Source organism: Phoca vitulina, unplaced genomic scaffold (assembly GCF_004348235.1).
Source record: "Phoca vitulina isolate PV1807 unplaced genomic scaffold, GSC_HSeal_1.0 scaffold18, whole genome shotgun sequence".
Taxonomy (NCBI): Eukaryota; Metazoa; Chordata; class Mammalia; order Carnivora; family Phocidae; genus Phoca; species Phoca vitulina.
In genome coordinates this window covers 10,285,881-10,312,192 of record NW_022589721.1, presented here as the reverse complement: position 1 = coordinate 10,312,192, position 26,312 = coordinate 10,285,881, and the positions used below count along the sequence as shown (strand labels likewise).

General features: G+C 35.3%; 1 protein-coding gene and 1 pseudogene across 7 annotated transcripts in view; one reads left to right on the top strand and one right to left on the bottom strand.

The window, feature by feature from the left end:
- Nucleotides 1–26,312, top strand: part of CSMD3 (CUB and Sushi multiple domains 3) — a 1,192,082-nt gene that overhangs the window by 177,013 nt on the left and 988,757 nt on the right. For all 7 annotated transcript variants that reach the window (XM_032415697.1, XM_032415696.1, XM_032415695.1 and 4 more), the window contains exon 3: nt 5,347–5,459. In XM_032415697.1, coding sequence (XP_032271588.1) covers nt 5,347–5,459 — 113 coding nt within the window. The remainder of the gene's footprint in view (nt 1–5,346; nt 5,460–26,312) is intronic.
- On the bottom strand, nt 19,191–20,703 carry LOC116639385 (annotated as a pseudogene).

Below are 26,312 nucleotides of genomic sequence, written 5' to 3'. Positions count from 1 at the left end.
TAAGGATACCAAAAGGTTGAAAGTTAAAAGATGTCCTAGACTAATTCTACTAAATTAAGTTTTAGATTTATTACTGCCAGATAAGATAAAGTTTAAGATCAAATCATTATTAGACATAGATTAGGGGCACCTGGGTGGCTCAGTCAGTTAAGCATCTGACTCCTGATTTCAGCTCAGGTCATGATCTCAGGGTCGTGAGATCGAGCCCTACATCAGGCTCTGTGTGGGCATGGAACCTGCTTAAGTAATTCTCTCTCTCCCTCTCCCTCTGCACCCCTCCCCAAAAGAAACAAAATAGGGTAGCACTTCATAAAAAATAAAATGTTCAATTTGCCAGGAAATATAATAATTTAAACTTGTGTACACCTATTAATGTAACCCCCAAGTATATTTTAAAATGGACATAACTACAAGGAAAAATATAAAAATCTATAATCCTCTTGTGAGATTTTAGCATATCTCTTTCAGTAACTAGTAGATCAGATTTTAAAAATATAGTCAGCACAGAGAACACTTGAACATGATTAACAAATTTATCTAAAAGATACACTGAACACTGTTCCTAGCCAATGATAAATACCCATTATAGGAGCCAGAAAGATCCCAGAATAATGGTTCTCTAAGAACTTGTGAATATATCACATGGCAAAAATAACTTGGCAAATGGAATTGAGACAGATGTTATAATAGAAGATATCTGAATTATCAATTTGAACACAATTTAATTACATGAGCATGGAAAAGTTGAGAACTCTCTCCATCTGGAGGCAGAAGAGGCAGCAGCAGAAGGATGAGGTAGAGGGAAAGACCAAAGAGAATTACAGAACGAGAACTTGGACTGCCCTTGCTGACTCTGAAGATGGAGGAACGAGGTCTCAAACTGAGAAATGCAAGCAATCTCTAATACCTGAGAATGACCCCAAGTCAACAGCCGGCAAGGAAACAGGACCTTAGTCCTACAACTGCATAGAATTTAATTCTGGCAACAGTCTTATAAATTGGGAAGTGAAAGCAAATTCTGCTCCCAAGGTTCTAGAAGCAATGCAGCCCAGCTAACACCTTGATTTCAGCTTCATGAGGCTCAAAGCAGAGAACCAGCTGAGCTATGCTCTACCAAGACCTGTGTAACTATGAGATAATTAATAATGGTGTTAAGGTTGTGGTAATTTGGATTAGGAATAGAAAAATAATATGCTTTCCTTTATAAGAAAACTAGGCATGCATTAAAAAAGAAATACAATATCGGACCCATAAAGCAAATCTCAAGAATTTCAAAGGATTAAATTCATACAGAAAATGTTATCTAATTGCAATGCAAATGAGATATACATTGGTAAGAAGACATAACTAAAGCAACTCATAGGTTTATAATTTAAAAGATATACTTCTAACCATGAGCCAAATAGGAAATCATGTAGCTTATGCAGCAAAAAGAGGAAAATTTACAGCTTTAAATACTTATAAACCCTAGAGGAACTGCCAGATAAGTGTGTACAAGTGAACTTTTGCAAGAATGATGAAAACGCAAATTATAAACAACCCAAATGTCCATCAACAATAGAATGTATAAATTTAGTGTGGTATATTTATTGCCATAGATTCCTATATAGCAGTGGTTCTCAAAATGTGATCCGTGGATCCTTGAAGGTCCTGAGACATTTTTAGGGGGTCCACAAGATCAAAACTGTTTCCATAATAACACTGAGACATTATTCACACCATTTTCATTGTGTTGACATTTGTCCTCAGGGTACAAAAGTAATGGTGAGTAAAACTGCTGGTGCCTGAAAACCTCGTAATTAGTGACCTCAAACTGTACAAATAGTCATTAGTCATTGTATTCATCACTGCCACACACTTTCAGTGTGGAAAAAAAAATCCATTGTACTTAAGAATATTCCTGTTGATGCTATAGTTATTTCATTAAATGTCTACCCTGTAATTCCCCTCTTTTAAATGACCTGTGTAACAAAATGGAAAGTATGCAAAAAATAAAAAAAAAAACAAGAAACAAAAAAACATAGAACCTTCTTATGCCTACCAAAATATGATGGTTGTTCCAAGGAAAAACAGTTGCATAATTGAGTTGTCAGCTGGACTGGCCACATTTTCATGGAACATTCTTTTTACTCGAATGACTAACATAAACTACAGTTAGTCAAACTTGGGTATTTGTTATATATTTTTTCCAACACACACACACACACACACACACACACACTGAACCTGAATTGTTATTTCAAGGGAACACAATTGACAGGATTTGTTGTCTATGACAAAATCTAGTTTCCAAGTAAAAAATTAGAATTTTGGAAAACTTCAATCCATTACTGTAAGTTTTAGATCTTCCCCAAGTTTAAAGATTTTTCTAATGAGATCAGTAGCAATAAAAATAAATGTGATTTTTTAGGGGCGCCTAGGTGGCTCAGTCGTTAAGCGTCTGCCTTCAGCTCAGGTCATGATCCCAGGGTCCTGGGATCGAGTCCCACATCGGGCTCCCTGCTCCGCGGGAAGCCTGCTTCTCCCTCTCCCACTCCCCCTGCTTGTGTTCCTGCTCTCGCTGTCTCTCTCTGTCAAATAAATAAATAAAATCTTTAAAAAAAAAACAAAAAACAAACAAAAATGTGATTTTTTGATACTTTATAATAAAATGTATCAACATTTGGAAGATCTAACTCAGTGAACGAATATATTCCAAATTACTAATACATGTTAAAAATTGCATGGATAAAAAGGACCCATTATAGAAACAAGGTGAAGCAATGAATTTTAATGCCACAGAGTATAAAAATTAATTGATATGGTTTGAATTCAACATTGCAACTAACTTGTAAAGTTTTTGTGTAGTATCAAAGAAGAGTATCCACTTATCTGCAAAAGCCATTAGAATTCTCTTCCCTTTTCCAACTACATATGTGAGGCCAGAGTTCTTCATACCCATCAACCAAAATAACATATTGTAAAATACTGAATAAAGAAGTAGATATGAGGGGCGCCTGGGTAGCTCAGTCATTAAGCGTCTACCTTCAGCTCAGATCATGATCCCGGGGTCCTGGGATCAAGCCCCGCATCAGGCTCCCTGCTCTGCGGGAAGCCTGCTTCTCCCTCTCCCACTCCCCCTGCTTGTGTTCCCTCTCTCGCTGTCTCTCTCTCTGTCAAATAAATAAATAAAATCTTAAAAAAAAAGTAGATATGAGAATCCAACTGATTTCTGTTAATAGGCCAGATATTAAATAGATTTTGTTTCTTTTTTTTAAAGATTTTTATTTATCTCTTTGATAGAGAGAGAAAAAGAGTGAGAGAGCACAAGCAGGGGGAGCTGCAGAGGGAGAGGGAGAAGCAGGCTCTCAAGTGAGCAGGGAGCCTGATGCAGGGCTCGATCCCAGGACCCTGGGATCATGACCTGAGCCAAAGGCAGCCACTTAACCAACTGAGCCACCCAGGTGCCCCTAAATAGATTTTCAAGAACAGAACACAATACATTCTTGTCATTTTTGTTTTGGAAAAGATAATTATTTTGAATTAAAATATGATTTATGTTAACATGCAATGTGCCTATCCTGGTTATTTTTAAATTAATAAATGCACATGTAAAAAATTGTTCTCAGTTTTAATTTAAATAGGGTATTTATTGATAAATCTAGCCCACAAAATCTTTTGGGGGTTCTTAATAATTTTTAGAGTATAAACACACCTGAGACAAATGAGAATTATTGCTATCTAGCATTGAAATATATGGTAATTTCAATGTAGATTAATCCTACATGTGCAATGTTGGGCAAAAATAGCAAGTATATAAAAAATAGTATAATTCCATTGCATAAAATTACTAATTCTTATTATATTAATAATAAAAATGAGAAAATAAATAACATAAATGTTAATTCATAGAAAAATTAAAAATTATGTATTTCATTAGTTTTAGTAAAATTATATCCTGTGTATGTGGTTTTTTTAATTTTTAATTTCTTTTTTCTAGTTTAGACAAAGTATCAATTGTAAATCAATTGTATAATCAATCTTGTAACTATATGCAATAAGTTATTTGCAAAATACGTAATAAATTATGGTAAAAAATGTCAGACAAATATTTGTTTTATAAAAATATGCAGTATAGGGGTGCCTGGGTGGCTCAGTCAGTTAAGCAACTGCCTTTGGCTCAGGTCATGATCTGGGGTCCTGGGACTGGAGCCCACATCTGGCTCCTTGCTCAGCGGGGAGTCTGCTTCTCTTCTGCCCCTCCCCCCTCGTGCTCTGTCTCTCTCTCTCTCTCTCACACACTCAGTTTCTCTCTCAAATAAATAAATAAAATCTTTTTAAAAATGAAATATAACCAAAGTAATCTGCAACTATTAAATTTAATTGAATTTATTGAAAGTTTAGAATCTAATAAAACAAAATCACATCATTTGTAGACTTTTCAGTTTCAAGATTTATTTAGATCACATCTCTTCCTTTAATATTAAATTTTAATAAAAACTCCCCACTGTGTAAATATATTCTAAACTATCAGGAAGGGGCGCCTGGGTGGCTCAGTTGGTTAAGCGACTGCCTTCGGCTCAGGTCATGATCCTGGAGTCCTGGGATCGAGTCCCGCATCAGGCTCCCTGCTCAGTGGGGGGTCTGCTTCTCCCTCTGACCCTCTTCCCTCTCGTGCTCTCTGTCTCTCATTCTCTCTCTCAAATAAATAAATAAAATCTTTAAAAAAAAATAAATAAACTATCAGGAAAATTATTTATTTGACAAAAATACCTTCTGAATATTCAATTGTTAAAATAAGGAGCAAAAGATACTAAAAACACATACTCTCACAACTCATCTCCCAAAGTCTAAATTAATCAGTATTTTCATAGAGATGATATATGTAATAGATATGATAAATAGTTATGCACAGTCACATGTATGTAAATAACTTTATATATACCTACAGTAATTGTTTTTGATGAGTGACTTTTAATCAATATGTGATAAATTTGTTTATAAACCCTCACACACACACCCACCCACCCACACACACACATACACACCTACTTATACAAAGCTTAGGGATATGATAAATGACTTTTTTTTTTTTTAAAGATTTTATTTATTTATTTGACAGAGAGATACACAGAGAGAGAGGGAACGCAAGCGGGGGAGTGGGAGAGGGAGAAGCAGGCTTCCCGCGGAGCAGGGAGCCCAATGTGGGGCTCAATCCCAGGACCCTGGGATCATGACCTGAGCTGAAGGCAGACGCTTAACGACTGAGCCACCCAGGCGCCCCAATAAAATGACTTTTAATGCTCTTTCAACTCTATTAGGTAAAATGTCTATAATACTAACAATTAATTCCATTTATGTTTTTAGGTTAACAGGATTCCATCTGCCACCGCCAGTGACGAGTACCAAATCTGTGTTCTCACTACGTTTGACCAGTGATTTTGCAGTTAGCGCTCATGGGTTTAAAGTATATTATGAAGGTAAGTGATGGCACTATAAAAGGACCACCGCCCAGTCTAATAGAGTCAAACCAAAATTCTCTAGGATGGAAATGGAAGAAGAATCACCAGGAAGGAAGATACAGTTTATCCTGTTATCTCAAATCCTGTTCTGAGAGTCACCGTCTTAATAATCATTAATATATAATAAAATGCTAGAATGAGTAGGCTTTCATGTTTCATTGCGGTACCTGAACAGAGGAAAATCTTTCCCTTAAATCTTCTTAGGAGATGAGACCATGAAACCATTATGGGGTTAGACATTAACAAAACGAACAAAATGAAAGTAACAGGAAATAAGGTCTGATTCAAGATTCAGGCATCGCAGATTCCACCCTGTTTGCTCTGCTAGAAAATAACCTGGTCATCTGTCTTCTCCACAAGTTAGTCAAGAGAAAAGGTCTATTAAGAGACAAGAGTTTGCATCTTTCATTCTAAACCAGCCTTTCCAGTCCCACAAATCCATAATCCCTAAAACCACAGAAAAGAAAACTAAGAAGCTCTTGAAACTAAAGCTTTTATCTAGAAGGTGGAACAAACTAATTTGGCATCAAAGCCTGACCTGAACTAATTGGAGGCCACTAATAACCTTTATTTATCCCACATAGTGTGGGTACTCATGTTTCATTATGCAAATATTGTCTGATAATTTGGTGTACCACAGGCTCCGCTGATGGTGTTAAAAATGTACAGAATCTGCATGTGTTCCTTTTTTATTTATAAATTCTGATGATAAAAATACTCTATTCCTGAAGGTTTCAGATGGAGGTCATGGACTTGTAATTTTTTTTTATGGGATTTGACAATGAAGTTGCACCTCCTTTAGGGAAGAGCCCCTTCCTCCCTATAGGAATAGCATATCAGATTTCAACTCACCTCCCCAGGACCATATTACCAGAATGCATCACACCAGATCTAAAATCATCCTAAGAGATACACAAATACAGATACAGATACAGTAGCAGGGGTGGTTACTTTCTAAAGCACATAATAATTCAAAATATGATATGTTTAAAGAGCATACTGGAGACCATATATAAAGTAGAATTGCTTTAGTATAAAGGTTAATAGTTTGCATGTGGGGAAAGTTTTAAATCAAACATTTCATCTTAGTGCTATCTTTCTCACTAGAAAAAATATCCCTTAACAAACAACTGAGTAAAAATATTTTCTCTTTTTTTATATCCTAAATAATGACACATCATTGCAGTTTTAACACTATTTTCTACCCAATACATTTCTGAACTATCTTTTGTGTAGCAGGGGAGGCTGCATTCTAAGACTTTTTTCCTCCATTGTGCTAGTAGAAATCATTATTTTTCTAAGGTGCTTTCACAATAGTCGAGTATTTTTATCTTGGCAACTTAATTCATAGTTCAAAACACTACAAACACAAAGGTTTAATTTTAAGTGTAATTTTGGCAATATTGAAGGAGTTAGTAATACAATAATTTTCTGTTAAAGGCTCCTTAATAGAAAACCTGTACTCTGTTCATCAAAGTATAAATATATTTTAGGTTAGTCTATTCTTTCAGTAAGTACTAAGTACACTGAAAATGTAGTAACTTGGAAGATGAGTTAGGATGTTACCATGTTTTCTGACTCGACTGTCAAGTTTCATGAAAAATACTCAAAAATATTTTCAAAGCTCTCCATGTTTTCTACATTTATACAACATTAAATTTCTGTCTTTCCTGCTTCTGTAGAAATGGATTCGTAGATCTTCATGACATTTAAATATATGTTTGGGAGGTCCTGACTTAAAATATAAGGTATTAGGTATCTATATAGTATTGAGAGATTGGTATTCATGTTAGAGAACATCTTCAAGCATTGATTTGTGATGGTACCTTCTACCCTGTGTTAGTTTTCTATTGCTATTCTAACAAATGAACACAAATTTAGCATCTTAAAACAAAAATATATTAACTCACAGTTCTGGAACTGAGAAATCCTGGTGGTCTCCGCTAGTTTTTCTGTTCAAGGTCTCGCAGGGCTGAAATAAAAATGTCAGCTGGTTGGTCTCTTATCAGAAGGCTCTGGGAAGATACTAGTGCCCACAGCTCCCAAAGGCCTCTATCTTCCTTGTACTTGGGCCCTACATCTGAGAGCCAGCAAGGGGTGCACTGCATCCTTCTCATACTCGAAATCTCTCTGACTTCCCCTTCTGAAGCATACCTCTACTACCTTCTTCCCCCCACACATCTCTGACTTCAAGTAGAGAAAGTTCTTGTTTTAAGGGCCTGTGTGATTAAATTGGACCCACCTGGGTAACCAAGTCTGATCTCCCTGTGTAAAATTCCTTACACTTAATTACATTTGCAAGGTTCTTTTTGCCTTGTCCCATGACATATTCACTGATTCCAGAGATATTTGGTTGGGGGGTTGGGGAGAGTAGGGATGGGTTTCATTTGTCCTACCATACCATGGGACACTATGTAACATTTTACAGAGGGAACAGCTGCAAGTATTTATTTATTTAACCATGGCCAATGAGTCCGTCAAGACCAGCTGGTGTATAGTAGTCCCCTCTTAATCACAAGGTATATGTTACAAGCCCTTCAGTGGATGCCTGAAATCGTGGATAGTTCCTAACTCTCTATATACTATATTCTCTCTTATACATACATACTTATGATAAAGTTTTGTTTATAAATTAGGCATAGTGTGGCATCTGGGTGGCACAGTCGATTAAGTGTCCCACTCTTGATTTCAGCTCAGGTAATGATCTCGGGTTGTGAGATCAATCCTGACCTCCGCTGGGCTCTGCGCTCAGTGGGGAGTCTACTTGAGGATTCTCTCTCTCCCTCCCCCTCTGGCCCTTCCCTGTCTCACACACTCTCTCTAAAAAAAAAAAAAAAAAGTAAATAAATCTGGGGTGCCTGGGTGGCTCAGCCAGTTAAGCGTCTGCCTTTGGTTCACGTCATGATCCCGGAGTTCCGGATCGAGCCCCACATTGGGCTCCTATTCAGTGGGGAGTCTGCTTCTCCCTTTCCTCCTGCCCCTCCTCCCGCTCGTGCATGCTTGCTCTCTCTCTCTCACCCTCTCTCAAATAAATAAATAAAATCTTAAAAAAAGTAAATAAATTTTTAAAATATTAGGCATAATAAGACATTAACAATAATAATAAAATGAATAATCATAATAATATACTGTAATGAAACTTTGTGAACATGGTCTCTATCAAAATATTCTGTATTCACCCTTCTTGTGACGATGTGAGATGATAAAATGCCTACGTGATGAGATGAAGTGAGGTGAATGACGTAGGCACTCTGATGTAGAGTTAGGCTACAATTGACCTTCTGATGATTGGTCAGAAGGAGGATGATCTGCTCTCGGACCACAGTTGATTCTGGGTAACTGAAGTGGAGGAAAGCGAAACTGCGGATAAGGCGGGACTATCGTATTGTGAAGTCCAGAAAACTTAGTTTGAAATTTCAAAGCTCATTTTCCACATCCCTACATTTCGGATCCAAGTTATCATTCCATAATTACCTCAAATTACAACTCTGGACCCTACTCCTACTACAATAAAATTAATCTACTAATTTGGACATTTCCTCTAAATTTATACCTGCACGTTTTGTTTTTTTTAGATGATCCTAATATCTGAATCTCATTAATTTTCATTACATTTTCCTCTATATAATCATTTCCTAGTTATCTTTTGTTTGAAGTATAGTTGACACACACTGTTACGTTAGTTTTAGGTGTACAATATAGTGATCCAAAAAATCTATAGGTTATGCTATGCTCATCACAAGTGTAGCTACCATCTGTCACCATACAACCCTATTACAATACCACTGACTATATCCCCTTTGCTGTACCTTTCATCTTAATCTTTCAAAGTATCCTAAGACAATGTCCTTGTGTATTAGGATTTATGGGAACTCTCTTTATTAGTAATATTTGTGTATCTATCTGTGTTTCTCAATCTGCCAACACTGGACCACATGCATCAGAATCATCTGGAGAATTTGTTAAAATGTAAAATATAAAATTCTTGGCCCCAGTTACATACCCTGAATCAGACATGGAATGAATTCCTAGAATATGCATTGCAATTCTAATTGTAAATCCAATAAAGAATATATAATTGATAAATGTAAGTCAGTCTCTGATCTTCACAGAACTCAGTTCTTACAAACTTCTATTGCCCTACTTCCGCCCATTTACTTTAAAACTCTGGAGGGTGTGTTCCACAAATTTTGATCGAGGTTAAGAGCTCTTAATCATTTACTGGAAACACTTTTCTTTTAAACTCCTTGAAGTCAAAGCTGTGAGTTGTTAAATTTCTGTGGAAAATTTTCCCACTAATATCTAGCTGCATTTATCTTTATCTTTTCTCATTACCGTCTACCATACACCTCAATATCTTGTCTCTATTTCCCAAGGTTTTTTTTTTTACAGTACTTTAGTTTCATTTTTTATGTTAATAAAAACAAATAACTAAAATACTGTTCTATGAAACAGTAAATTTGAGAAACACTAACATATACTAGGTTGAATAGTAATATAATCATTTTGCAAAATTCGATCAGGATAAACCTGGTAAGATCTGTGTTCTAGAGAGCTCATAGTGAGAAATACTCTTAGGTCTTTTCTAAATCTGCCAAACAGAATTCAAAATATATTCCAGTTTCTGCTAAAAGTTGTTTCGTATAACAGAGTTCTTTTGCATTTTACTTCAAAGATGCATAATCATTTTTTATAGGTAAAAGGGTTAAAAGTTTTCACCTTTAGAAAATATACTGTTAAATCATTTTTATCTTTTAATTCAGATACAGAAATTTGGCTAATAACACTTCATTCACTGAGTGATCTCTTTGTGCCAATCACAGTGCTAAACATTTTACATGGATTTTCCCACCCTAGAAAAGTATATGAAAAAATTTAATAAGCAAGAATTTAACAAAAAATTACATTAACATAAAAATATGTATAAATTCCCTGCAAATGTAAACCATATACATTTTGGAGACCTATTTTATATCTAACTATAAACGATAATTCCATTTATAGTTAAATGGGTAGGATCACATAGAGTTTAGTACAAAAGAGTATTATAAAAATAAAAATTACTGATAATGTATATTAAAACAATATGAAACATAAAAGCTGAAATGTATTCTTACATTTATTATGGGTGACCTATATTTCTTTGTCCTTTTTAACTGCTTGACATACAAATGAATATTTGTACTACTTACTATTCTATTTAGCTGTCACAATTAAAAGTTTGTCCTTGAGGGGCGCCTGGGTGGCTCAGTCGTTAAGCATCTGCCTTTGGCTCGGGTCATGATCCCAGGGTCCTGGGTAATGCTCAGCAGGAAGCCTGCTTCTCCTTCTCCCACTCCCCCTGCTTGTGTTCCCTCTCTTGCTGTGTCTCTTTGTCAAATAAATAAATAAAGTCTTAAAAAAAATTTAAAAAAATAGAAGTTTATCCTTGGGAACATCAAATGACTTTAGTGATTTTTAATTTTAGGGGTTATTTTCAATTCCTAAACTTTAAAAATTTAAACTGCAGTACCATGAAATTTAATGAAGAGCTTACAATTTAAGATCAAGTTAATTATGGTTCTGGCAAGACAGTTGAATTGTAGCAAGAGAAATTTATGTAATAAAATTAAATATATTAAACAGTTTGCTACCAATAAAGGTAAGTTAGGTTCATAAAAGAAGTTAATGGATCATTACCTTAAATACTTTTAAGAATAAATGAAAGATATTACATTTAAAAAAACAGATGTCATACTTGTAAAGACAATTTTTCCTCTTGCTCAAATTCAAACCTTTTGCCTTTCAGGTTTCATAGAGTCAGCCTACTTAGGTATAGAAATACATCTCTATCTCTTCTTCCCTGAACACCCTGTACACACGTCTTTGGCCTGTTCATTTCTTACTCTTTCAGGCTTTCTGCAGGACTTAATCATTTATAGAAACTCATTTATAGAATCCAAGATTGAGCCCAAAATGCTCAATGATCTTTTTCTACATGCTTAGATATGTACATGCCTTGTCACAATACTGTATCTTACCGTTTTGGGTGTTTTTGCTCACATAGGCTATGAGTAGCTTAAGGGTATGGTATCTACTTTACTTGTTTTACAAACATGTCTCCTGAAACATGGAAAGCACTTAATACATGCTTGTTAAACTCTACTGATATATAGATATCTAATAATTTCATCAGTAATGAGGAAATTTTTTTTAAAGATTTTATTTATTTATTTTGACAGAGAAAGAGAGAGACAGCAAGACAGACAGTGAGAGAGGAAACAGAAGCAGGGAGAGTGGCAGAGGGAGAAGCAAGCTTCCTGCTGAGCAGGGAGCCCGATGCGGGGGCTCAATCCCAGGATGCTGGGATCATGACCAGAGCCGAAGGCAGATGGCCAACGACTGAGCCACCCAGGTGCTCCAGTATTAAGGAAAGATTTAATATATCTCCCACTTTCCAAGAATTAAAATGCCAGTCAATGTCTTAAAAGGCAGATGTAGGCTACGTTTAACTACTTAGAACTTGTGATATTCATTGATATTTACCTTAAATAAGTAAGGTTTAGTGAAATTTGGGGCTTTTTATTTCAGAAAAGCCATAAATGATATTTAAAATTATTTTCCTTTTATGCATATGTTCTTTGCTTTAAAATCTTTACTTACCTGAAGTAGTTTATGAAGCATTTTGAAAAATACAAAATTGCTCATATAGCATAACAAGAAAATCAAGATGAAAATGAAAAATGCTAAAACCAGTGATATATGACCTATTTAATCTTTTTGATTCATGTGGAAAAGATAAGATAATGTTGAAGATTGTGTTTTATTCCCCAGAAATAGGATTATTAAACTTATTATGTAATCTCATTTCACATTGAATTTCCTTCTTTTATATATGTTGCTAAATGTGTTGTTTCTGCCAACTGCTATAATTTATCATTTTGATATGGTGTTAGAATGAAGTTTGAGACTGTGATAATTTAAGATTCCAGTTATAAGTCAAAGATTTTTTTGTGTTTTATAAATTCAAAGACCATACATTGTGATAATTTGTTATAAGTAATAGCTTACAAGAAAATATACTATAAACTTGGTTAAGAAATTACTTTGTGAATTTATCTTGATTCCCCCTACTAAAATGTAGTAAGTTAGAAAAATATAAATTAATGTTTATTATTTGACTATAAGAATGATTGCATACCACAGAAAATTAAATCTGAAATGAGTTTTTCCTTAAAAAATAGTTATGCTCTTTAACAGTTATAATTTAATATCATAAAAAAATAAACATAGATAAAATAAAATGCAAATATTTTAACAGGAATAATACATAGCATCAATCATTTTGAGTCAATGAATATGCATACTGTATAAGATAAAATTATATTTCCATATAGAGAAATAATTGTTATAAAATCCTATTTTTAGTACTTATTACACAACTCTCAGTTTAAAGATGGATTTTTGGTCATTTTTCCCATACCACATAAGAAAACATAGTTTACAAAATGCATTCAATATTCCAATAAAATTATAATTTTTCTATCTATACAGTATGCTATCTTGTCTAGAATATTCTTTAAATTTTGTATACCTTTTAATCATATTTTTAAAAAGTCAACTTCTAACGCTAATGAATGTGGGAAGTTGTTATCAAAACCTTAATTAATGGAATTCCCCCGTGAGAAAGGGAGACACAAAAAGACACAAAAAGTTTTTTATTTGGTCACAGGTGAAGCAAAGTCATAACAGGAAGTAAATGGGAAATAGATAATAAAAAAACAAAAGGAATGCAGGAAGCTAATCTGAAACAATATTAATTAATAATATTCTTGGAACAACATGTTGATGTTTCCTCGTATGATGAAACGTAAATTGACTTCAAGGCATGGTTTGTGGGGCTTTTAGTATTATTCAGGTAATTAAATGTTCATTAGTTATTGTTCTTTTTATCTAATTATTACATTAATGATAATATTTTCAATTTGTAGTTAAAACAATCGCATCTTCTAAATAGTTTTCCTCATATTCATTTGAAAGTACCATAATTTGGTTGTCTGTCATCTTTGAAGGCACTTACCGATACTTTTGGTTCTTTCACCCTGCTTCCAATTGGAGACTCTATTTCTTATCTTACAAGCAGATCTCTGACAGTTGCTCTTCTGTTCTTAACTGTCAAGCACTAGTCTTCACTGGTTATGCTTCATGCAGTATTTCGTCGTGTCTTTCCATGTTGATGTGTCATAACATTTATTTCTTATAGGGATATTTAAAGGAATTCTGTCCACAAAATGATCATCCTCATCTATATTGGTTTTATATTTATGTTGTGTAATAAATATTGCCACCATTTAGCAGACCTGTACATCACAAATTATAATCTCAGAGTTCTACAGGTCAGACGTCTGGCTCGGTTTTTAGCTCAGATGTCACAAGGCTGCAGTCAAGGTATTGGCTAACACTTAGGTGGTCTTAGGTGCTCCACCTAAGACCAGGTTCCTATTCTAAGCTTACTGGTTGCTGGTAGAATTTATTTCCTTATAGTGATTTGATTGAGATCCATATTTTCTTGCTGGGGATTGACCAGGGACTTTGCTCAGTTTTTATAGGCTGCCTGTGGTTCCTTACCATTCCTCCCACAAAAGGCAGTTCACGACGTGGCTTTCTTCCAGCTTAGCTGGAACACATCTGTCTGACTTTACCTCCCTCTCCAGTTGACTAGTAAAGATTCCTGTATAACATAACATAATCACAGGAGTGACTGTCCCACCACCAATGCCAAATAATGTAAGCTAATGAAGAGGGCAACTTTCTCATCATATCCATAGGTTCCACCTGCACTCATGGTGAAAAGGTGGCCCTTGGAGTCCATCTTAAAATTCTGCGTAGTATATCCTGCTGAGTGACTCATTTAAGTGATAGCTAAACATAAGATAGAAAATACAAGGAGAGGAAAAAACAGAAAGTTTGAAGATGCATTTTATAATTAATCAACCTAAGTGGATCCATTCTTTTCCTAAAAAGAGAGAAAATTAATGTATTCTTCACATTTTTTCTCCTTACATTGGTAAATTAATTTCTTTTAGGTTAGTAAATAGTACGTCTTTATATTCTATTGTATAGGGTAGATACAATTTAAATATAATCTTATGATGTGTTTCAGATTCTTATTTTTCAGAAGATCACATATTAATATGAATGTATTTTTTAATGTGGATGTATTTTTTAACATAGCATGTCTTTCTTCTTAGTGAGAAATAAAGGGTAATAGATAAACTTTTAAAGTGTTGAACGTGGTGTTACAAGACCTAATATTTAATGTTGATTTTATCACTCAGATGCTGTGAGGCTCAGTTCTTCATAATGTAAAATGATTAATATAATACTGATCCTACAAGGTGTTTTGAAGATCCAGGGAGTAAATGATGTAACATTCATGAAGCAGTGTCTAATATGTAAAGATTCAGTAAATGTTAGCTCTGTCAATATTATGTCAATATATAATATTGCATATTATATGTTAAATGCATAATATTGATATATTAGTGAATCCATAATATTAATATATAGTCAACATTATAGATTTGTCATATATCTATATATCCGTTTATATTATAATGCTTGGTGATGACATGTAAACTCTTTGAATTTCCATCTTCTCAAAAGGAATACTGTATCCAGGTATTTGTTTTGCCTTTCTTAGAAAGTTGTTCAAATAAGAAAATAGAAGTGACAATTATCCAAGTGTTATCTGGGCTCAATAATTATGCAGTAGCACCCTAATCTAAGTTTCCCTAGAATCAAAGTGCTAATGGGCAATAATCTATTTTCAATTTGAACCAAAGGAAGAGATGACACTTTTTACACATGCACACACATGCACAGTGCTCTTCCAGTGCCACGGGTCAAAAGAGAAGGAATCCTCTCAGGAGTTGCAGCTCTGAGCTAACAGGTCAGTGCTAGAAACAGAAATGGAGCATGATGAGGCAGTCATTCCCATTGACTTGAAGAGAGAGCACAATGGAAGAATGAAAAGTCTTGTGCAAAATCTAATTATAATACTCATTTTATCAATACAATCCTTTAAGCAAGTGCTTAAACAAAATTTCAAAAGAACTTTATGGATAATTATAAGGACCCTGGAGCAATGAAAAACATCTTTGTACAGATATGGTGGCTAGAAAAGATGATGCCTGGAAACAAAGGTGGCAATATGTGCCAAACTGTGTGTTTTGTTTTGGTCATTTTAATAAATATAATTGTTGTTGTTTTGGTCATTTTGATAAATATAATTATTTTCTTTGAGTGATGAAGGAGTAACAGAAACTACTGACCCATCTGTAAAACTTTATAGTTCAATATCTACATATTGTCAAGAACTGTGAAGGTTCTGAGATTTTGCCCAACTCAAAAGTTAACAAATTAGCCTGGCACAGTTTAATGGATGCTGGCAGAAGACTCAAAACTACTGAGTCAGGGACAAAGACTTACATAGAGTGACACAAATACCCAGATTATCAGCAATTGTTCAGGTTCTCAAAGCCTCAATTCTCACAGGACAATGAAAAGAGGGCTGGTAAACCTGCTTATGAGGTATTGGAAAACTTGAGAGGCATAAGGAAGATTGTTTCCTAGGACATGTGTATAGTGTTCTACCACTGCAGTATCTGGATTCCGTAAATTTTAGATAAATTTCAATCACCTTTTCAAATGCCAAATAAAAGATACTTTTAAGAATCATTTTATAGGGCACCTGAGTGGCTCAGTCAGTTAAGTGTCTGCCTTTGGCTCAGGTCATGATCCCAGAGTCCTGGGATCGAGCCCTGCATCAGGCTTTGTGCTCAGTGGGGAGTCTGTTTCTCTCCCTCTCCCTCTGCCCCACCCCTGCTTGTGCTCTCTCTCAAATAAATAAATAAAATCTTTTTTTTAAAAAAAGAATCATTTTATAAAGATCCTTCAAAAGGGTAGATTCTATCTAAAAACTTCAAAATTTGTATTCCTCATATTTAGTATTATTTTAAAAAGCATTTAATAAGCTTTTAGTTAATATTCTATGTATACTTTTGGATAATTTTGAAAATATCATCTGAACATAATGAGTGCTATTTCTTTTCTTCTTTCCCATCTTTTATATTTAGGAGTGTTTTTTTTTTTTTTTTAAAGGTTTTATTTATTTATTTGACAGAGAGAGACACAGTGAGAGAGGGAACACAAGCAGGGGGAGTGGGAGAGGGAGAAGCAGGCTTCCCATGGAGCAGGGAGCCCAATGCGGGGTTCGATCCCAGGACTCTGGGATCATGACCTGAGCCGAAGGCAGACGCTTAACGACTGAGCCACCCAGGCGCCCCATATATTTAGGAGTGTTTGTTGAACTATCTTTCCATAGTGTAAGATATACCTATTCCATCATAATTTCATTAGGGTTTCTCCACCTACATTTATTTGTAAAATTGGTCTCTCATTTGTCTTTTTGTACTTTTGTTTGCTTGTTTTATATCAGAGTAGTAGGAGTTTATATGATGAATTGAGTTGATTTCCTAACACAGGTACTACAACATAAATTTCAGATGACTGTAATTAAATTTTAAAAATGAAAATGTAAAGTCCATGAAGAAATACAGCAGAATATTGTCAGCTCATGGGACAGGAAAGCTTTCTAACTACAAAAGCCAAAAGGAAAATATGTCACTAAGGAAAAGATTGATAGATTACACTAAATAAAATGTGAAAGCTGCTGAATTTTTAAAAGTCATCCTTATATTAAAAGGCAAACAAAAATGAAGATTTAAAATTCACAACCTATGGGACAAATATATATGTATATATATATGTTTTATATACAGTATATATAAAAAAACTATTGTCTCTGACATAAAATTTGTAAAAATTATGAATTAAAAATTTGCTAAAAAGGTAAAAATGTTGACAGCATGTAAATAAAAGACTAATTTAACATAAATTTATCATTAACACTAATCTTATGCTTAGAAATAATTTTGGCTTATGGGTAGAGAAAAATAGCAAAATGATTTTCTTGAGCTTAGTAGCCATGAAGAAGAAATAGGAAATAAAGTCAAGGCAATTAAAAATGATATGTGTTCAGATGAGAAATTTATTAAATGAAATCTTTCAAATACGAGTTTTTTAATGTAAGAAGAGAGAATTGATCTATATGAATTTCTTTTCATTATGAGTTAGAGAAAAATTTGACATATGAAAACATAGATGGTATATTTTGATTCATATTGGATAGTACACAGCCTTCTTATAATGTAAATAAGAATTCCCATTTCATTAATTTTTGGAAATTTTGTTTCTTTATATTTCTAATTTTAAGGCAGATTTATCTGTGTGTAGTTTCAAAGGCTCCACATTATTAATTTTTTGCTTCTTCACGTATATTTATTTATTTGTTTGTTTCAAGGTTTTATTTAAATTCTAATTAGTTAACATATAGTGTAATATTAGTTTTAGGAGTAGAATTTAGTGATTTGTCACTTACATATAACACCCAGTGCTCATCACAAGGGCCCTCCTTAATACCCATCACCCATGTAGACCATCCCCCTGCCTGCCTCCTCTTCAGCAACCCTTAGTTTGTTCTCTATAGCTAAGAGTCTGTTTCATGGTTTGCCTCTCTCTCTCTTTTTTCCCCCATGTTCATCTGTTTTGTGCCTTAAATTCCACATATGAGTAAAATAATCTGGTGTTTGTCTTTCTTTGACTTATTTCGCTTAACATAATATACTCTAGCTCCATCCATGCCTTTGCAAAAGGCAAGATATCATTCTTTTTGATGGCTGAGTAATATTCCATTATCTCTCTCTCTCTCTCTCACTGCTTCTTTCTCTATTCATCAGTCTAAATGGACACTTGGGCGCTTTCCATAATTTGGCTATTGTTGATAATGCTGCTATAAACATTGGGGTGCCTGTGTCCCTTCAAATCAGTATTTTTGTATCCTTTGGGTAAATAACCTAGTAGTGCAATTGCTGGATCTTAAGGTAGTTCTATTTTTAACTTTTTGAGGAATTTCCATACTGTTTTCCAGAGTGGCTGCACCAGTTTGTATTCCCACCAACAGTGTAAATGGTTTCTCCTTTCTCTGCATCCTCACCAACACCTATTGTTTCCTATGTTGTTTATCATGATGAAGTCCCACTAGTTCATTTTTGCTTTTGTTTCCCTTGACTCAGGAGACGTGTCTAGTGAGAAGTTTCTATGGCTAATGTCAAAGAGGTTGCTGCCTATGTTCTCTAGGGTTTTGATTGTTTCCTGTCTCGCATTTAGGTTCTTTCATCCATTTTGAATATAGTTTTGTGTATGACATAAGAAAATGGTCCAGTTTCATTCTTCTGCATGTTGCTGTCCAGTTTTCCAAGCACCATTTGTTGAAGAGACTATTTTTTTTTCATTGGATATTTTTTCCTGCTTTGTTGAAGATGAGTTGGACCATATGGTTGTGGTTCATTTCTGGGTTTTCTATTCTGTGTCATTGATCTATGTCTCTGTTTTTGTGCCCCTACCATACTGTCCTTATGACCAAAGCTTGATAATATAGCTTGAAGTCCAGAATTGTGATGTCTCCCAGTTTGCTTTTCTTTTTCTTGAAAGAAATTGCTGTGGCTATTCAAAAGTCTTTTGTGGTTCCATACAAATTTTAGGATTGTGTGTTCTAGCACTGTGAAAAATGCAGGTGGTATTTTTATTTATTTTTATTTTTTATTTTTTTTAAGGGTAAAGTGGGTATTTTATTTAATTGTACTTAAACCTATAAACCACCAATCAGCCAAACTGGTACTATTATCATGATACATTAAAATACAAAACATCTTTCTACAAATACTAGAATAATGAACAAATTAACAGTTCTAGTAAAACATCACAAGGGACAGAGGAAATCAATGAAGCACATTATAGCTTAACACTTCACCATTAACAATTGAGGTTATTAACAAGAAAAGCCTCACACTCTCAGAAAATACAAATTATCCTTCATCACACATCTTTGTATCTTCACTTCCTATTCTTGAGGTTAGATTCCAGAGTCTAAAGATATCCACATTAGGATTGTATCTAGTTATCTATAGCCAGAAACACCTTTTATCATGTTGTCCATAGCAGCCAATGCTACTGAAACCTCTTTGACTCCAATCGTACCCCCTCAATGGACACAATAAGAATAAAGGGAAACAGAATATCGAGGCAGAGATATATGGGACCCTAAAAGACAAAGCCTAGGAGAAGTAATACAGCCACCGCCCAAATTGAGATCAAATAATATACTCATCATCACACATCTTCAGGCTGTATGTTCACAGAGTAATTTGGGAACAAATCCATTATTTGCTGGGTACTAAAATACTTAGCAGGTTGTTGTATTTTGGCTTTCCCCAGAAGTTTCTAAGATGGACTCCAAATCGCTGATGGAATTTTGCTGGAACTGGATCTGGGGCTACTGGGATTCCTCTCCACAGTTCTGGAGCTGATTGTTCCAGGCTTGGGGGCACCAGGTTTGACTGGTTCAGGAATGGTTGCTCCAAGACTGGCCGTTCCAGGAGTGGTTGCTCCAAGACTGGCTGTTCCTGGTCTGGTTGCTCCAGTTTGGGTCATTCCAGGTCTGGTTGCTCCATACTGGAAGGTTTCTGGAAGTGTTCCTCAGGTATCCCTGGTGGTAGGAATAGAAGCCTGGGTATTCTGCGGTTGCTGTGCTATTCTGAGTCACACTCTTGCTCTCCTTTGGCCAATGGTTTTTCTGCCACCTCTTACATTTCATTCTCTGGTTCTGGAACCAGGTCTTCACCTGCTTATAGCTAAGGTTCAGAATGTTGGAAAGTTCTTGCATCTGCTGGAGACTGAAGTATTTCTGTCTCTGAAATTGATCATTGAGGACATAGAGTTAGGTCTGAGAGAACAGGGTCCTGATCTTCTGTTTCTTGCCCTGGGCCGTATCTTCCTTCCTCACTGTTCTCTCCTCTCCAGAAATGGGTGGTAGTTTTATCCTGGGACTGGTGGAGGAGTTGGGTCTCTCCTGAGCAAGAAGATCCATGGAGGAAGGAAGAGGAGAGATGGTCTCTGCGTGGGGTGTCTCAGCAGATGACATTCGCAGGGACGCATAATTTTCTTCAGGCCCATAAATCTCAGGCATTAGAGAAGAGTCCCTAGAACTGGGTGCTTCGGGGCCAGGTGGGCATTGGGGCAGAGTTGGATCTGCACTCATGTTGGTGAGTTGAGGGTAGACGGGGGGGGGGGGGGGGGGGGGGGGGGTGTGAAGAGCGAGACTGTAAGAAAGGCCCAGGCTTATGGATCTAGGTGGAATTGCTGAGAGGAGTAGGAAGACCTCCAGATGTTAAGAGTCTGAGAAAGACAGGATGAAGTTGGTCACCACTGCAATAGTAAGAGACAACCAGCCCAATGGAGCCAAAGGTGAAGATTTTGGAACGCAGGTGGTATTTTTAAAGGGATTGCATTAACTGTGTAGATTGCTTTGGGTACTATGGACATTTTAACAATATTTGTTCTTCCAATCCATGAGCATAGAATGTTTTTCCATTTCTTTGTGTCATCTTCAATTTCTTTCATGAGTTTTCTATAGTTTTCGGAGTACAAGTCTTTCACCTTTTTGGTTAGGTTTGTTCCTAGGTATCTTATGGTTTTTAGTGCAATTGTAAATAAGATCAGTTCCTTGATTTCTCTTTCTGCTGCTTCATTATTGTATAGAAATGCAACATATATCGGTAAGTTGATTTTGTATCCTGTGACTTTACTGAATTCATGTATCAGTTCTAGCATTTTTGGTGGAGTCTTTGGGGTTTTCTACATAGAGTACCATATCATCTGTGAACAGATAAAGTTTGACTTTTTCCTTGCCAATTTGGATGCCTTTTATTTCTTTTGGTTGTCTGATTGTTGAGGCTAGGATCTCCAGTACTATGTTAAACAACAATGGTGAGCATGGACATCACTATCTTGTTTCTGACCATAGAAGAAAAGCTCTCAATTTTCTCCCATTGAGGATTATGTTGGCTGTGGGTCTTTTGTATATGACCTTTATGATGTCGGGCTACATTCTCTCTATCCCTACTTTGTTGAAGGCTTTTATCAAGAATGGATGCTGTACTTTGTCAATGCATCCTGCAATCCAACTCTTTCTGCATCTACTGAGAGGGTCATATGGTTCTTATCCTTTCTTTCATTAGTGCGGTGTATCACATTGATTGATTTGTGAATATTGAACCACACTTGCAGCCCAGGAATAAATTCCACTTGACTGTGGTACTGTTGGATTCAACTTGCTAGTACTTTGTTGAGAATTTTTGCATACATTATTAATTTAATTTAAGAAATAGTCTGAAAGACTGTTGGATTACATTTTAATTATTTTAAAATTATTTAATTATGACCATGTATTATTTCATTGTGCTCTCTTGAGTCAAACTGATATAATTTTATTTAAAATGGAAAATATGCTAACAATATCAGTAACTCAAATTTTATATTTTTCTAATAAACCATGTATGTCATTTTACCAGAAATTGATTACAAAAATACTGAAGTATGTTTATCACACAAACTAAATTTTTTCATGGAGGTCTACTTCAAATTTGTATTATATTTGTATTTTTTTTTTTGTTCAAAAAATTTATTTATTTGAGAGAGAGCAAGCGAGTTTGAGAAGGGGGGCAGAGGGAGAGGGAGAGGAAGAGAATCTCCAGGAGACCCCCTGCTGAGGCCTGAGTGGAGGCACAGCTCAATCCCAGGACCCTGAGATCATGACCTGAGCCTAAACCAGGAATCCTATGTCTAATTGACTGAGCCACTTAAGTGCCCCTAAATTTTTTTTAAATTAACTAATTAATTTTCTTTTTTTTAGTAATCTCTACATCCAACCTGAGGCTCAAACTCATGACCCTGAGATCAAGAGTTGCATGCTCTTTTTTCACTGAGCCAGCCAGGCACCCCAAGTTGTCATTTTAGACTCTATGTCCATCTGAAATTGATAAATGAAATTTATCATAGTACATGACCAGTTAAAAACTTGGAGTGTGAAACTCAGCACTACCTCATATGCTTCATTCTATATAAACATATATGACAGACGTTGATAACAGCACAGTTTTAAATAAATCCTAAAGATTTACATGACTTGAATCCTTTACATCTATTTTGATTTTTTCATGTTAGCATGTCTGTTAAATAGTCTTTATTATTCTGTTCACATTTTTTGCCAGTTGACCAAAAAATTGTTTGAAATACACTTTGCAAATGTGTTATAACACTACTGCATTAAGAAAAATAAATACAAATCTAAATTGATGTGATTTTACTAGATACTTGAATGAATCTTAGGATCAACAAAAGTTCTCTAAAGCATTTCTGGGGAAGTGTGTGGAATCATAGTATGAATAAATCAACAATCCTTCAATTATTATGGAGGATTGCATAATAACATTAGAGTAGAAATATAAAATATTTATCACTACATAGAAATGCTAGAATACTTTTTATTGTAAAATTACTTATATTTACTAAGAAATCTTAATTACTTGATGTAAAAAATAATATTGTAATGATGTAAATGTTTATAAATGTAAATGGAATGAACGATTAGAAAAAAAGTAAATTATATTGCTAGAGTAAACCAATTCCATTGTTTACTAATTATGTGTTAATGAAAAATCCTTTGACTTAGGCCATGGAACAAAAGTTTGTTAGAATTTAAAGATTGAAAAGGATGATAATTCTGACTCAGTTCAGGGTTTCCCACCTTTGGGGTATATGGCTATATGTATGTGTGAAATTAGGAACACGATGGAACCTTGGTAGGACAAACCCTCTACTTGTAGAGTTTTTTGTCAGTGTTGTTTGTTGGTTTGTTTTACTTTGTGACTTTTTTTCTGCAATTGTCTTCTGTGCCATGTATCACCAATTCTTTTCTAATAAATATGTCTCATTATTTTCCATAAAGGGATATAGTATTAGTTCTCCTCTTAGATAAACAAAAACAAACACATAAACTTCTCGTGGTGCTGCTTTACCTTCAGGCTTTGCTCCATTTCTTTGGTCCTCCTTTCATAAAAATTTCTCACAACGTTGTCTATATGTTCTTTGGTCACCTTCTTCACTTTTAATCTCACCTTTTCAAATATGCTTTGATTAGGGCCTTGCTTCCACCATTCAGTTGAATCTATTACTGTTAAGGTCACCAGTAGTAGAAACATGGTGAGATTTAAAGGTCAGTTCCCAAATTATTCTTCCTTTCTTCAGCATTGAACACATCCTGCATATCAGCTCTCCTTAAAACATTTTCTTTGCTTGCTTGTCTGGATGCCCTCTTTTCCCACTGATTTCTCCCTAACATACCTTCATTCTTTAGACCCCTGGGGAGGTTCTCCTGCTTTTCACTTGTAGATACTGGACTACTACAGGGCTCAGTCTTTGGCCCTCATCTCTGTCTATACCCATTTCTATGAGATCCAATTTCTCTAGTGTCTGAAAGAAGCACAGGTTCTCTGAAGATGCTTAATCATTTAGGCATTTCTGTGGAGCAATCAGAAAACCTCAAGGGCATGAAGAATAAATGTTTGTTCTTCAGGCTTCAGAAAGGGTTGGTTTGGTTACTCTGGTGATCTAGGCCGAACTCACTCATGTTTGTCCCTGTTGGTTAACCTTGTTGACATCTGTTACCCCAAACTAAGGTTATTTGGCAAAACTCAAGACTCTCATCCACTAACAGGATGTTTTAGGCATGTTCTCATGCTATCACAGAGGTGCAAACGTGTCAAAATGGGAATGGAGGCTCCTTTTCAAGCTCTGCACGATTCAGTCTACTAACATCCCATTGGCTAAAGAGTCACATAAAGAAGCCAACGATCAGATCAGGAGGGCATGACAAAGTTACATGGCAGTGGGCATGTATAAAAGGGGGTGGAATAAAGAAATGGTGACACTGTTGCAATTATCTTAGTATAATTGCTCATTTCATTTTCTAACCTGATGTCTTCCTGAATTCCAGATTGTCTCATCCCCATGTCTTTCCCAACAAATAAATATTTTAGTGGTTTCAATGGGAGTTGGAGTTTGTTGCAGCTAAACTATCCTACTTTTCCTCCTGGCATGTGGTCAAAATTGACATCAATCACTTTTCATAGGTTGAAATAAAAATCAGCTGAAGGTGTTTCTTTACTCCACCTTGTTAGTCTCACTTTTTATTATTAGGAAAAAGTCCCATTCTGCATATTATAAAATTCTTCAATATTTCCAATTGTTGGCTTCGGACAACATTAAATTATAAGATTTTCTAGTGAGCAGATTATGACTGAGCCTGTTGCGCCAGCTTCGACTATAGTGAGACAATTAGCTAGCTTTGCAGCTGTCACTAGCTCTGGATCTGGGGAAATAATGGGTAAGCATTGATGGGGAGCGTGAAATTCTTTATATTTAAATTATCACAGATCCAAATCTAGTGATAAGAATCTGTAGGATACCTCTTAAGTGTCTTATATTCTTTAAGAAAACAAACATTTTGGATGTGCATTATACTTTCCATTGACTTTTTCCCGGTCACGAGTCTATTTTAAAAATACTATATTTAGCCACAAATAAAGAATAAAATATTTGTTATTTCATAATCTGAAGTTCACATTTTTACTTCTGCTTCTAGTTTCTTCCTGCAGTTGCTTTTCCTGAAATCTCCTTGTCTCTGGATTCACTAACAGCTTGTGGTACACTCATACAGCACATTTCTCCTTGTTTGGATAATTGCATCTTTTGATGTATTATTTACCACGGTAAAAATTCGTGTTAGACAAAGAATCAGAGGCCTAAATAATGACACAGTGTATGCATAAATTAATTGCTTTGTTTCTACTTTAAATTAGTTAATTTATTATCAACACAGTATAATATAAATGATATATTATTGTAATTAAGTATTTTAGGAAACATATTTACAGACAAATATTAGACATGACCATTTCTTTTTTTTTTTTTTTAAAGATTTTATTTATTTATTTGACAGAGAGATAGCGAGAGCAGGAACGCAAGCAGGGGGAGTGGGAGAGGGAGAAGCAGGCTTCCCGCCGAGCAGGGAGCCCGATGTGGGACTCGATCCCAGGACCCTGGGATCATGACCTGAGCCGAAGGCAGACGCTTAACGACTGAGCCACCCAGGCGCCCGACATGACCATTTCTTAACAGTGATAGAATCTGTGTATTTTCAGTTTTAAAATCTCTGTAGTTTCAGTATTTTTTATGGATTTGGAATATACACTGAATTTTTAAAAAAGATTTTATTTATTTATTTGAGAGAGAGGGAGCATGAGCAGGGATGGAGGGGAGGGGCAGAGGGAGAAGCAGGCTCCCCGCTGAGCAGGGAGCCTGAGCAGGGCTCAATCCCAGGACACCGGGATCATGACCTCAGCTGGAGGTAGATTCTTAACCGATTGAGCCACACAGGTGCCCCTAGAATACACACTATTTTTAAAAATTTTTCTGTTCTCCCCTCATTAGTAGGACTAAACATGGTAATTGTATAATTTTTTATCCCCACAAAGTAATGATTTCAAGACTAATATACAATGAAGGTAATTGTTCCCATTGGTGATCAGATGGTAAAACAAAAAATTGTGACATTTTAGCCTCACCATAAACCAAACACACTCAGATACAAAATAGAAAAAAACGTTGCTTCATCGTTGTTTTACCACAAAATCTTACATTTATAGCTCTTCATAGTTGCTACAGGATACTCACAGAAATATAATCACATATGCTCTTCTTAATTTCCAGTGCAGTAAACATTCTCCATTTCATAACTTTAAAACACACACA